Here is a 13,804-nt window from a genome sequence, read left to right as displayed (position 1 = left end):
CTTCTTTCTGGAGAAAACCCCTCTGACTTTGGAGTGACTTCAGACTTCCTGTGAGACTGGAACTTCTGGGATGACCCCGTGCGCTGTACATCTGGCTCTTGGTGTAGCCCCCCCACTTCCCTTCTCTCTTCTTCTAGCGTGCCCTCCATCAGGGAGTGTACAGACATTCCTGCTACTAAGAGGAGTCTGCTGTGGCCGGAAGAGGGGGGAGGGAGATTACTCAAAACAATCCAACCCTGGAAGCGAGGCAGTCCAGGAGAATCCAGCCTCTGGGACAGGCTGCCGGCTGGGAGAGAGGAGTACTGCCCTGCCTGGTTCTTAAAGCGACAGCCCAAAACTTCGTCCATGACTTGTCTTATAGGCTCGTACAGTGCTAGAAATAGTAGATCTGTGTGGTTTTAAGCCTAGACTCAATATATAATGCATAACCCATGGTAGTGGGACTAGGTGTTAAAATAGTTGCTAAGATTCTCTTTGTTCAGTCATCCCTTCCTCCTCTCTCTTTTCTGAAATGTCATTTTGTGAATAACGGCTGAGGTTGGGAGAGGGTTAAGAGATACGAAATTCATTTTTTCACTTTTATTTCCGTAGCAACAGGAGCAGGACCCCACGAATTTATACATCTCAAACCTCCCACTGTCAATGGATGAGCAAGAACTGGAGGGGATGCTGAAGCCCTTTGGCCAGGTTATCTCCACTAGAATCCTTCGAGACACCAGTGGGACCAGCAGAGGGGTTGGCTTTGCCAGGTGAGGGATGCCAAAAGTGGCAAATGATGACGTTAATAAAGAATGTCACATAGAAGGTCATCAGAAAGTCTGTGTCCTGCTACCCCCAGGACCAAAATACTGGCCAAAAGTTCTTGACAGTAAATCAAAAGTTCATTTAATTATAAGTCACAATACTCAAAAAAACTGTTTACTCTCAAATCTATGCTTTCGCCACTATTTCCTGTTACTCTAGCCTTTGTTCCTTTGATCTAGAACTAAGCAGAATAAAAGATTATAATTCTGTATCCTGTTTTAGTTTCCTGAGTATTTCTCATCCTATTATCTCATTTGGGCTTCCCTAGTGACTCAGATGGTAAAGAATCTGCCTGCAATGCAGGAGACCCAGGTTCTATCCCTGGGTTGAGAAGATCCCCTGGAGAAGGGAATGGCAACCCATTCCAGTATTCTTGCTTGGAGAATTCCATGGACAGAAGAGCCTGTCAGACTACAGTCTGTGGAGTTGCAAAGAGTCAGACACGACTGAGCGAACCTCTGTCTGTCTTATCTCATTTACTCTATGAAATAAATATTTTTTTATTAAAAAAATAAGTTTTATTGATAGTAAATGCAATGAAATTCAATTTTAACTATACAGTTTGAGTTTTTACTTATGTAGTTTTTTTAATTTTAAAAAAATTGGAATATAGTTCCTTATAGTGTTGTTGAAATAAATATTAATTCTCTATTTTATGGAAAACCCAAGTTCTCAACATGAAGTGATTTGCCCAAGGTCTCAGGAGTGGGTGGTAGAGGAGAGCCCTTGCCCTTGCGGCTTCAAGATAGGCAGGATTAGATGGAAGATCTGGTCTACCTTTCCAGATCTGTTGAGAGCCTTAAATTCTCCATCCAGCTCTACCACTAACTGCCCATGTGGTATCAGACCTTTACGAGCCTTGGTTACCCAGTGAAGCAGAGGTTTAGATGGGTGATTTTCTTTTAAAAAAAAAATTTTTAATTTGTTTTAATTGGAGGATAGTTACAGTGCTGTGATGGTTTTTGCCGTACATCAGCATGAATCAGCCATAGGTATACATGTCCTGGCCCCCCCTCCCACCCCCGTCCCCACCCTGTCCTCCCAGGTTGTCCCAGAGCACCGGCTTTGGGTGCCCTGCTTCATGCATCTGACCAGCACTGGTCACCTAGTTTTCATACGGCAAGGCGTATGTTTCAGTGCCACTCTGAAGTCATCCCACCCTCCCACTGAGTCCAAAAGGCTTATCTGCCTCTGTGTCATCTCTGCTGCCCTGCAGGTAGGATCATCGGTACCATCTTTCTAAGGTGTTTCCTAGAGCTGTAGAGTTTTCCAGGGCGCCTTCTTTGGAGCTTAGTGTCACTGGTGGTGTAGGGCTTCAGCTTTCCCTAGCCCACTTAGGAAATGGTTTTTATTTATTTTAAGATTTTGCTTGAAAGGAGATTCTGATGCCATTCTAAAAAGTTTGAAAAGACCTGGACTAAGTGATCTGAAAGTCCTTTTTTCTTTTTTAATATTTTCTCTGGTCCAAGAACACTGCTTTACTCTGCAGCGTTCAGACCTTGGGAACGTGGAATAAGACCTCTTCCCTAGCCTACTCAATCTCGATGGCACCACCTGCTGGTGACCCCATGTATAACTAAAGGGGCATTTCTAAAGCTTGTAATCAAACTTTTTTGTTCCCATACTCTCTTAAAGCAGAAGCTCCATTTCATCCCGATAATTTTCTTTGCCCTAGACCAAAAGAAATACTTAACAGTTTAATTTATCAAGTAACTAAATGGTCTAAACATTCAAAAAATTTTTAATATTTTAACAACTTTGAAGTTATTTGAAAAATACATTGAAAGAGAAAATATTTTTATCTCATTCTTAAATAACTATACTTTCAGTGGATGTGGGCCTGTTGGACACTGCACATTTCTCAAACCTTGGAATCATACTGAACAAGGACACCCTCATTTCCTGTTATACGTTAGTTTTCTTATGGTACTTGCTTTTGTCATAGCAACTACTGAAAAACCAGATTGTAGAAATATTGAACTGTTTAGAGTTAGTAGTCTTTACAATCAGTAGCCAATTAGTGTTGCTGTATTTTCTTCAGAAAGTTAAAGTATCCCTTGCTATGCCTCTGTGAGCTCATCACAATGACCCAGGGTGCCTCAAAGCCCGGTTTAAGAACTGTGGCTTTGAAGTCTTGAAAAGCCATGAAATCTCTTGTATGTTTCTACATTAATAACTTCAAATTTTCTTCATACATTTAGATTCTTGCAAAGTATAATTTCCAGCAAATTATAAATATTATGTTAATAATATTTACATAATGTTAATAATTTAGACTATGCTAGTCTAAATAAAACTGTCATACTATTTTAAAATATATCCAAATGAAATCTAAATGTAGCAATTTAATACACAAAATCATTTCAGAAATACATGGGGCATTTCTTTGTTTTAAGTCATAACTCTTAAATAATTCTTATAGTATTCCTTTTTCTCTTGATCTTGTATTGCCATCTTATTTCCCTACAGAATTGTATTTTAGTTTAAAATATTTTTTTAATTTTTTTGATTATTTTATTTTATTTTATTTTGGGATGTTTTATTTTTATTTATTTTACTTTACAATACTGTATTGGTTTTGCCATACATCAACATGAATCCACCATGGGTGTACACGTGTTCGCAATCCTGAACCCCTCTCCCACCTCCCTCCCCATACCATCTCTCTGGGTTATCCCAGTGCACCAGCCCCAAACATCTTGTATCCTGCATTGAACCTAGACTGGTGATTCATTTCTTATATGATATTATACATGTTTCAATGCCATTCTCCCAAATCATCCCACCCTCTCCCTCTCCCACAGAGTTCAAAAGACTGTTCTATACATCTGTGTCTCTTTTGCTGTCTCACATACAGGGTTATCATTAGCATCTTTCTAAATTCCATATATATGTGTCGGTATACTGTGTTGGTGTTTTTCTTTCTGGCTTACTTCACTCTGTATAATTGGCTCTAGTTTCATCCACCTCATCAGAACTGATTCAAATGTATTCTTTTTAATGGCTGAGTAATACTCCATTGTGTATATGTACCACAGCTTTCTTATCCATTCATCTGCTGATGGACATCTAGGTTGCTTCCATGTCCTGGCTGTTATAAACAGTGCTGCGACGAACATTGGGGTACACATGTCTCTTTCAATTCTGGTTTCCTCTGTGTGTATGCCCAGCAGTGGGATTGCTGGGTCATAAGTCAGTTCTATTCGCAATTTTTTAAGGAATCTCCACATTGTTCTCCATAGTAGCTGTACTAGTTTGCATTCCCACCAACAGTGTAAGAGGGATCCCTTTTCTCCACACCCTCTCCAGCATTTATTGCTTGTAGACTTGGATCGCAGCCATTCTGACTGGTGTGAAATGGTACCTCATTGTGGTTTTGATTTGCATTTCTCTGATAATGAGTGATGTTGAGCATCTTTTCATGTGTTTGTTAGCCATCCATATGTCTTCTTTGGAGAAATGTCTATTTAGTTCTTTGGTCCATTTTTTGTTTGGGTCGTTTATTTTTCTGGAATTGAACTGCAGGAGTTGCTTGTATATTTTTGAGATTTGTTGTTTGTCAGTTGCTTCATATGCTATTATTTTCTCCCATTCAGAAGGCTGTCTTTTCACCTTGCTTATAGTTTCCTTTGTTGTGCAGAAGCTTTTAATTTTAATTAGATCCCATTTGTTTATTTTTGCTTTAATTTCCAGTATTCTGGGAGGTGGGTCATAGAGGATCCTGCTGTGATTTATGTCTGAGAGTGTTTTGCCTATGTTCTCCTCTAGGAGTTTTATAGTTTCTGGTCTTACATTTAGATCTTTAATCCATTTTGAGTTTATTTTTGTGTATGGTGTTAGAAAGTATTTTGGTTTCATTCTTTTACAAGTGGTTGACCAGTTTTCCCAGCACCACTTGTTAAAGAGATTGTCTTTAATCCATTGTATATTCTTGCCTCCTTTGACGAAGATAAGGTGTCCATAGGTGTGTGGATTTGTCTCTGGGCTTTCTATTTTGTTCCATTGATCTATCTTTCTGTCTTTGTGCCAGTACCATACTGTCTTGATGACTGTGGCTTTGTAGTAGAGCCTGAAGTCAGGCAAGTTGATTTGTCCAGTTCCATTCTTCTTTCTCAAGATTGCTTTGGCTATTTGAGGTTTTTTGTATTTCCATACAAATTGTGAAATTATTTGTTCTAGCTCTGTGAAAAATACCGCTGGTAGCTTGATAGGAATTGCATTGAATCTGTAGATTGCTTTGGGTAGTATACTCATTTTCACTATATTGATTCTTCCAAGTTTAAAATATTTTTATAGTTGAAAGTCTTTGTATGGATCATTCTGCTATACTTCTCTGCAACAAAAATATAAATTATTTTTTTTATTGTGCCTCTGAATCATTATGCATTAATCCATAGGAAATTATCTTTATAAATAGTTAACAGTTGCCCCAAACAACATAAATATATTAAAATGTTGATACAAAATTGTTTTATATGAAATAAATTTTATTGGAAGTGCTTCTTTTAGATTTTTATAATTAAATCATGTAGCCATCAGTGAATATTGTTTATTGCTGTAACAAGGCAAAATTTAATGTCAGTTCTATTTGTGTTTTGTTTTCATGGTAAGGAACCTTGTTCACATAAATAAGTAAATAGGAATGGAAGGAGTTTTGCTAAAATAGGAATTCTTTGAGTTCCTTCTGAATTATATGCTAAGAATCAGGGTGGTCTGTCATCAAAATTGACTTTTTTTTAATGTGTCAGTTGACAACTTGTTGAGTCCTTTAGCTTTGTGGGAAGGAAGAATTGGAAACAGGTAACTTAAAAAAACACCTTGTAACTCAGTCCTCTGTGTTCCCTATTGAGCTTTGGGATGAGTCTGGAGTAAACCGAGCAGAGTAGTTGTGAAAGGAGCCTCAGCCTTGATCGCTAGTGATGATGAACTCCCTCAGGAGGAAGTTGAATTCCTGAAAGTGATTCTTTTAAAGCCCTACATGCCTGTCACCCTTTTGAAAGACTCAAGAGTAGGAGTAACCCAACTGAACACTGTTTGCTCTAGAATGTTCAGCATGGTTTTCACTAGAAAGTTCCATTTAAGGTCTTTTTCTAGTATCTGCCAACATGGAGATTGTTCAGATCTTTAGTGGTTATTGGCATAGAAAATAGACTAACTTACTTTAATGTGCAAAAGGGGGAAAATACTGTACCTTGTCTTATGTAGATCTTCATATAACTTATAGAACACATTAATACGCATTATCTCATTTGAGCGCTGTATAGTACGGTAGATGGAGATTTGAAGCAGAAATGAGGAATGAGTCTGGAGGACTTCCGTGCATGTTCTAACTCACAGAGCCTGTGAGTGGTGAACAGGCACCATGAATTCCTTACTCATTTTCTCTTTCCCCAACAAGACACTTTAACTGTGTAGCTTCTAACATTGTTCTGTCACCATAAACCCTGTCTTAATACTCTTTCTTTTTACAGATTCATGAAATCTTTTTTCCCCATTTAAAAAATAATTGAAGTATAGTTGAATTACAATGTGGTGTTAGTTTCAGGTGTGCAGCAAAGTGGTTTATGTATTTTTCATAAATACGTTTGCATATACACATGTATCTTTTTCATATTCCTTTCCATTATGGTTTATTACTTCCCTGGTGACTCAGATGGTAAAGCGTCTGTCTACAGTGTGGGAGACCTGGGTTTGATCCCTCAGTCAGGAGAAGGAAATGGCAATCCACTTCAGTACTATTGCCTGGAAAATCCCATGGACAGAGGAGCCTGGTAGGCTACAGTCCATGGGGGCACAAAGAGTCGGACATGACTGAGTGACTTCACTTTCACTTTATTACAGGATACTGAACATAGTTTCCTGTGTTCTACAGTACGACACTGTTTATCTATTTTACATATAGTAATTTGTATCTGCTTACCTCACACTCCTAGTAAGCCTCCCTCCCCCAACTCATGAAACCTTAAGGAAGTTCTTGGTAGCTAATTAGACCTTTATAAGTATAGCCAGAACAAAAAAATAAATATTGGCAAATTCTTAGGTTGTACAGTTTTATCAGAGTGAAGGAACAGGGAAATTCCCTGGTGGTGCAGTGGTTAGGACTCAGCCCTTTCATTGTTGTGACTTGGGTTCAATCCCTGGTCAGGAAAGTAAGATTATGCAAACAGAGCCAAAAAAAACCTAGGAAAGTTTCCGATAGGAATTTTGTAATAAAAAAATAATGGTAACAGCCACTGTTTATTGTATCCTTATTTAGGAACCCAGACACAATACTCAATACTAGACCCATCCATCAGTATCTTCTTTGGAATATTCATGGCTTGCAGACCCCCATTATTCCTTTCAGGATCCCTAGAGGAACCAGTTGAGAAAACCTTCATCAGAAGCTGGGGTTTCTTCTCTAAGATGCCTTGAATTTGTGTAGAGGAAGCTCTGTTTCTGTAGTTGACAATTTTTGGAGCATTTGTGGGGCTGGGAACTTAAGAGCTTTTTCTTTAAATGTAGGGAGGGTGTAGATCCTGGAGAAGCTAGACCCTAACTCCTCTTGTGCTCCTTAGGATGGAGTCCACAGAGAAGTGTGAAGCCATCATCACCCACTTTAATGGAAAATATATTAAGACACCCCCTGGAATACCAGGTGAGGCATCTGGGAATCAGGCTGAGAGGCCACAGGTTGTGACTTCTGTGAAGATTCTGGAGGCTTTTTGCGTGAGTGAATGGGCTAAGTGAGGTGGGACTCAGCTGCCTGTCTGTTTTCTCTCTCGGCAGCCCCATCTGATCCCTTGCTTTGCAAATTTGCTGATGGGGGTCCAAAGAAACGACAGAACCAAGGAAAATTTGTGCAGAACGGACGGGCCTGGCCAAGAAATGGAGACATGGTAAGAGGCCCTCTCGGAGATAAGAATACTAATGACATTAAAATGGAATGGATGGGACTTCCATGGCGGTTCAGTGGTTGGGACTCTGCTTCCACTGCAGGGAAGGCGGGTTTGATCCCTGGCCAGGGAACTAAGATCCTGCATGCTGAATGGGGATGCCAAGGAAAAAAAAGGAAGGAATGGAAATTTCCATGGCTTGATTCCTGGGGTAGGCTTGAGAGCTCCAGTGTGTAAATGAGCAGTGCTGGCTGCTTCATGCACTCTTCAGTGTGAATGGGATTGTGCACCCAGCACAAGCAGGAAAACCCTGGAACAGTTACTGTGGGGACTAGTCCAGACCTGGCTTTTAATCAGTTGAACCAAACGCTTCCCCAGCCTTGGAATTCTGGGCCTGCTCCTGTTCTCACCTAAGCGCTCACAGTGTGCGTGCTGTGTTCTTTCTTTCTAGAGTGGCATGGCTTTGACCTATGACCCCACCACAGCTCTTCAGAATGGGTAAGGGTGTCGTATGTAAACAGCCCGCCTGAAAAATGCCACAGCCGTGTGTCCAGGCCCTCGCGTGGTTTGCCTTGATGATCGTGGCTGTATCTGTCAGTGGGGGCCCTTGCCTTGCAGTTTCCTGTGACTCCTTACTGATGTGGTCCCTTCCTACAGGTTTTACCCACCTCCTTACAACATCACCCCCAACAGGATGCTCGCTCAGTCTGCACTGTCCCCGTATCTTCCATCTCCTGTGACGTCATATCAGGTACGCTCATGCCCAGAAAAGGGCTCGGGTTTGCCCTGCCATCGTGTTTTAGGCTGGAAACAACTTGCTGTTTTTTCCATTGTTTCCTTCACACAGATTATATGTAAACAGTTTTACATAAAAGTGTAACACATGGTCCCCTTACATGCATACAGGCTGTTGTAGAAGCACCCTTTGTACTCTCCGTTCACCATTCCCACAAGCAAACCCATGTTAGTTTCCTGCTAGTTTCCACCTTTTTTTTTTTTTGTCATTTTCATGTACCTATAAATATATGGTTTTGGAAGTCATTGTTTATGTTATAAAAATTTGCCATATTAAATGTCTTTTTTACACTTTTCCCACATAAACCAGTGATTCTCCAAGCATGGTCCCTGTACCTGCAGTATCAGCCCTAACTGGGGATTTTTAGAAACAAATTCTTGGACCCCACCCTAGATCCAGAGGAACTCTGGGGGATGAGTCCTCCCAGCCTGAGATTTAACAAGCCCTCCAGGTGGTTCTGTGCAGCTCTGTTCTAATTATTTCTTTTTAAATAGTTACATTATAGTTCATGCCGCATAAATACCAGAATTCTTTCACTAGACCCCCGTGAAGGGCATTCTTTGGATTTCAGTTTTTTCTGGTACAAATGATGCTCTGGTAAACATGCTTTTGCCTGTGTCCTCACAGATGAGTGCTTTTGTTTCTGGGGGCTAGAGCCCAAGGGGTGAGGTGGTAAGGTTGAATGATACACAGACTTTTGGCTTTATAGATGTTACAGATTTCTTTCCACAAAAGCTGCCAGTTCATATTTCCACTGGCAACATATGAGAGTACCTATTTCCCTCCAGCCAGAGGTGGCATTGCTCTTATAAAGCTTTTCCTAACTTGGTAGGTGTAAAGTACAGTGTTGCTTTAATTTGCACTTCCCTGACTGAAGCTGAGTTTAAGCATTTTTTGGTCATATTTTGATTTGTTCTTTCCTGATTACTCTTCATATACTTGGCCCATTTTCCTATTTATTTGTTCTTTTCCCGTCAGCTTATAAGAACCATCAGTATTATCGGGATGTCTCTGTTGGTCCAGTGGCTAAGACTTTGTGCTTCCAGTGTAGGGGGTCAAGGTTCTATCCCTGGGTGGGGAACGAGATCCCACTTGCCGCAAGTAAAGTTCCTGCATGCTGCAGCATTCCACAAATAAGACCTGGCACAGCCAAGTTTAAAAAAACACCTCCACAGTGCACGCTCATCCAGTGGGATATTCTGAACGCTGGAGGGATTTATTTCTAAGTTACTCACATACGCTTGTCAGACTCTCTACTGCCTTGCTTCTGGGCAAGGAAGCAGGCTCAGCTATGGTTTTTTATCACATGCTTTAAAAAAAACAACTGTCAATATTATTGGAATTTCCCTGGTGTTCCTGTGGTTAAGACTCTGAGTTCCCTATGCAGGGGCACAGTTTCAGTCCCTGGGCAGGGAACTAAGATCCTGCATGCCTGGCCAAAAAAAAAAAAAAAACAGCTATTATAAGTGCTAATCTTCTGAATGTTATCTTTGTTACAAGTTTTTTTCCAAAATTTTTTTTCCCCACTGACTTTGTGGTCCTCAAACTTCAGCTGTGCATCAGAATCAGTTGGAGAGCTTATTCAGTTCAGTCACTCAGTCATGTCCGACTCTTTGTGACCCCATAGACTGCAGCACGCCAGGCTTCCCTCTCCATCACCAACTCCCGGAACTTGCTCAAACTCCTGTCTATCAAGTCGTTGGTGTCATTAAACCTAGGTCAGAAAGCTTATTAAATGTACTGGGCACCACACTTAGAATTTCTGATTCAGCAAGTCTAGGGTGAGAGGCAAGAATTTGTACTTCTAACAAGTTCCCAGGTGTTGCTTCTGCTGCTGGTCCAGAGATCATACTTTGGGAATCAATAGTTTTTGCTATATACAAAAGTTTAACATTTGTATATAGTTAAATATGTCTGCTTTTTTTTTTTTCACTCATAGCTTTCTAATTTCTTGTCCTAATTCAAAAGGTCTTCCCAGTCTGTATATTGTTCATGTGGTCCCCAAGACTTATTTCTTTGTTTTACATTTAAATGTATAGTTACCAGGAATTTATGTTTGTATATGACTTAAGATAGGGGTCCTGTTGTATTCCCTTCAAAGTATTCACCAGTTGTCCTAGCACCAAATTATTAAATAATCCATACTTTTCCTGGGCTTCCCTGGTGGCTCGGCCAGTAAAAAACCTGCCTGGAATGCCAGAGACCTGGGTTTGAGCCCTGGGTTGGGAAGATCCCCTGGAGGATGGCATGGCAACCCACTCCAGTACTCTTGCCTGGAGAATCCCCATGGACAGAGGAGCCTGGCAGGCTGCAGTCCATGGGGTCGCAGAGAGTCAGACACGACTAAGCGACTAAGCACGTCCTTTGCCCACTGAATTGAGATGCCACGTTTGTCATATAATAAACACTGGATTTTTTTTCTGTATCCTTTATACTCTTCCACAGTGGCACCCCACTCCAGTACTCTTGCCTGGAGAATCCCATGGACGGAGGAGCCTGGTGGGCTGCAGTCCATGGGGTCGCTAAGAGTCAGACACGACTGAGCGACTTCACTTTCACTTTTCACTTTCATGCCTTGGAGAAGGAAATGGCAACCCACTCCAGGGTTCTTGCCTGGAGAATCCCAGGGACAGAGGAGCCTGTTGGGCTGTCGTCTATGGGGTCGCACAGAGTCGGACACGACTGAAGCGATGCAGCAGCAGCAGCAGCAGCAGCAGCAGCAGCAGCAGCGATCATTATATCTGTTCCTATTTCAGTAATATGTTAATTTGATTTCAGTGGCTTTCATAGTATGTTCTAATATTTAATAAGATAAAACCTTCTCCACTCTCTTTTTCATACTTTTCTTTGGGTTTTTTTGTTTTTTGTTTTTTGGCATCTGTTATTCTGTATAAGTTTGTGATCATTTTATCTAATTTTTAAAAATCTGAGGGAGGGCTTTAATTGAAATTACATTATACCTATATATTTGTTTAAGAGACTTGACTACTTAAAAGGTACAGTCTTTTCACCTAAGATGTATTTCTCTTCATGTTCTCAAATCTTTGTTGTGTCCTTCAGTAGGATTTTAATTTTGTTTATGTAGGTCTATACTTTTTATTATCATCTTTAGGTGCTTATTGATACACCAAAGAGAGGTTATTGATTTATGTTCATCTATTTTGTATACAGCTCACAGCTCACTTAGCAAATCCTCTTATTACTATTAGTAATTTTTTAACTTAAATCTCTTAGGTTTTCTAGGTATACAGTTATATCACTGATGCAAAATAATAGCTCTCTTTGCCATTTCAATTTTATGCCAGTTGTATCCCAATTGTATTTCTTTGACTCCACTACCTAATAGGTTACCATAATTGCAGTGTGTTTAATGTGGGTTAATGCTTACAGCTAAGTTTTTGGTAAATAGCCTTTAATATATATAAGTAGTTTCTTTTTAGTCTCTGTTTTACTTTGTGATTTTTTTTTGAAATTTATTTTTTGGTTGTAACTCTCGGCTCTCAGAATCTTGGTTCCCCAACCAGGGGTTGAACCCAGGCCATGGCAGTGAAAGCTCTGAACCATAGACACTGGACCCCCAGTGTCAGTAGGGAATACCCTACTTCATGATTTTTTTATTTAAGTAAATGGCTGTTGGATTTTATAAAATGTCTTTTCAGCATCTAATATTACACTGACTTTTTCCTTCAACTTTGACTTACATTTGTAGAGTTTCTGATTTTGAACAATCCCTACATTTGTGGAATAGACCTACTTGTTTATCAAGATGCATTTCTAGTTTCTCATTGCCTTTTTTCTTTTAAAATTGAGATATAAATTACAGACTAAAAAAGTCTTGCTTTCTTAGAGTATGCTAGTCAGTAGTGTATATTTATAGGATTATGCAATCATCACTGTTATCTGATTCCAGAATGTTTTCATTACCTCAGAAAGAAACTCTGTGCCCCTTAGTAGCCATTCCCCATTCTCCCTTCACCCTAGCCCCTGGCAGCCGCTGATGTACTTTCTGTATCTGTAGATGCGCCTCTTCTGGACGCACTGTCAAAGTGGAAGCACGTAGTAAATGTCTTTTGTGTCTGGGCATCTTTCACTTAGCGTTTTTCAAAGTTTGCTCATGTGTCGCATGAATCGGTGCTTAATTCTTCTTTATAACTGAATCATATTCCATCGCATGGACACGCCCCGTTTTGTTGTCAGTTTATTAGTTGATGGTCATGTGAGCTGTTTCTACCTTTTGGCCATTATGAATAATAATGCTCATAGTATTGGGTAATACTGCTATGAACTTCTGTGCACAGTTTTTGTGTGGACATATGTTTTTATTTCTCTAGGTATATACAATTGCTAAGTACCTATTAACTCTATGTTTAACTTTTTGAGGAACTGCCAAACTGTTTTCCAAGGTCACTGTACCATTTTACATCCCCACCTGCAGTGTATAACATTTGTTATTTGTTCCTCTTAAAATTGTAGCCATCTAAGTGGATATGAAGTGGTATCTCATTGTGACTTTGATTTATATCTCCCTGGTGACTAGGGACTTCCCTGGTGGATCAGCGGTAAAGAATTTGCCTACAATGCAAGAGATGCGGATTCGATTCCTGAGTCAGGAAGATCCTTTGGAGGAGGTAATGGCAACCCACTCCGGTATTCTTGCCTGGAGAATCCCAGGGACAGAAGAGCATGGTGGGCTACAGTCCACGGGGTCGCAAGGAGTCGGACACAGCTGAGTGACTGAGCACAGCGCGGCAGTGACTAATGGTGTTGAGTCTGTTGAATGTGCTTGTTGGCCATTTGTGTATCTTCTTAGAGAAATATCTACTCAGATTCTTAGCCCATTTTAAAATTGGGTTACTTGAAGTGTAAGAGTTGTTAATATTTTAAAAATATTCTTAAGTATTTCTAAGAGGGCACTGAAATTGAAATTGCTAGTCACTCAGTCATGTCTGACTCTTTGTGGCCGCATGGACTGTAGCCTGCCAGGCTCCTCTGTCCATAGAATTCTCTCGGCAAGAACACTGGAGTGGGTAGCCATTCCTTTCTCCAGGGGATTTTTCCCACCCAGGGATCAAACCAGGTCTCCTGCATTGCAGGCAGATTCTTTACCAGCTGAGCCACGAGGGAAGCCCCACACTCCAAAACTCACTTGTGTTTTGCTGAAAATTATCAGATCATGGGGTTAAATAATAGTCTCTAGGAAGTTAACATTTTTGTTTATTTTTGCTTGCATTAGAGAGTAACTCAGACATCTCCTCTACAAGTGCCTAACCCGTCTTGGATGCACCACCAGTCATACCTCATGCAGCCTTCAGTGAGTGTTCAGAAGTGG

The 13,804-nt window shown here is 40.4% G+C and overlaps 1 protein-coding gene across 21 annotated transcripts in view; it reads left to right on the top strand.

Annotated features, from left to right (window-relative positions):
• Positions 1-13,804, top strand: part of RBMS2 (RNA binding motif single stranded interacting protein 2) — an 82,362-nt gene that overhangs the window by 60,864 nt on the left and 7,694 nt on the right. For 20 of the 21 annotated variants that reach the window (XM_060412960.1, XM_027967581.3, XM_042247070.2 and 17 more), the window contains 6 exons: positions 592-749; positions 7,362-7,441; positions 7,573-7,682; positions 8,131-8,177; positions 8,337-8,430; positions 13,709-13,786. In XM_060412960.1, coding sequence (XP_060268943.1) covers positions 592-749; positions 7,362-7,441; positions 7,573-7,682; positions 8,131-8,177; positions 8,337-8,430; positions 13,709-13,786 — 567 coding nt within the window. Of the gene's footprint in view, positions 1-591; positions 750-7,361; positions 7,442-7,572; positions 7,683-8,130; positions 8,178-8,336; positions 8,431-13,012; positions 13,104-13,708; positions 13,787-13,804 lie in introns of all 21 variants that reach the window. The other variant, XM_060412966.1, reaches the window with a different exon arrangement.

The sequence above is a fragment of the Ovis aries genome, chromosome 3 (assembly GCF_016772045.2).
Source record: "Ovis aries strain OAR_USU_Benz2616 breed Rambouillet chromosome 3, ARS-UI_Ramb_v3.0, whole genome shotgun sequence".
NCBI classification, from domain to species: Eukaryota; Metazoa; Chordata; class Mammalia; order Artiodactyla; family Bovidae; genus Ovis; species Ovis aries.
This window is presented reverse-complemented; position numbering and strand designations above follow the sequence as displayed.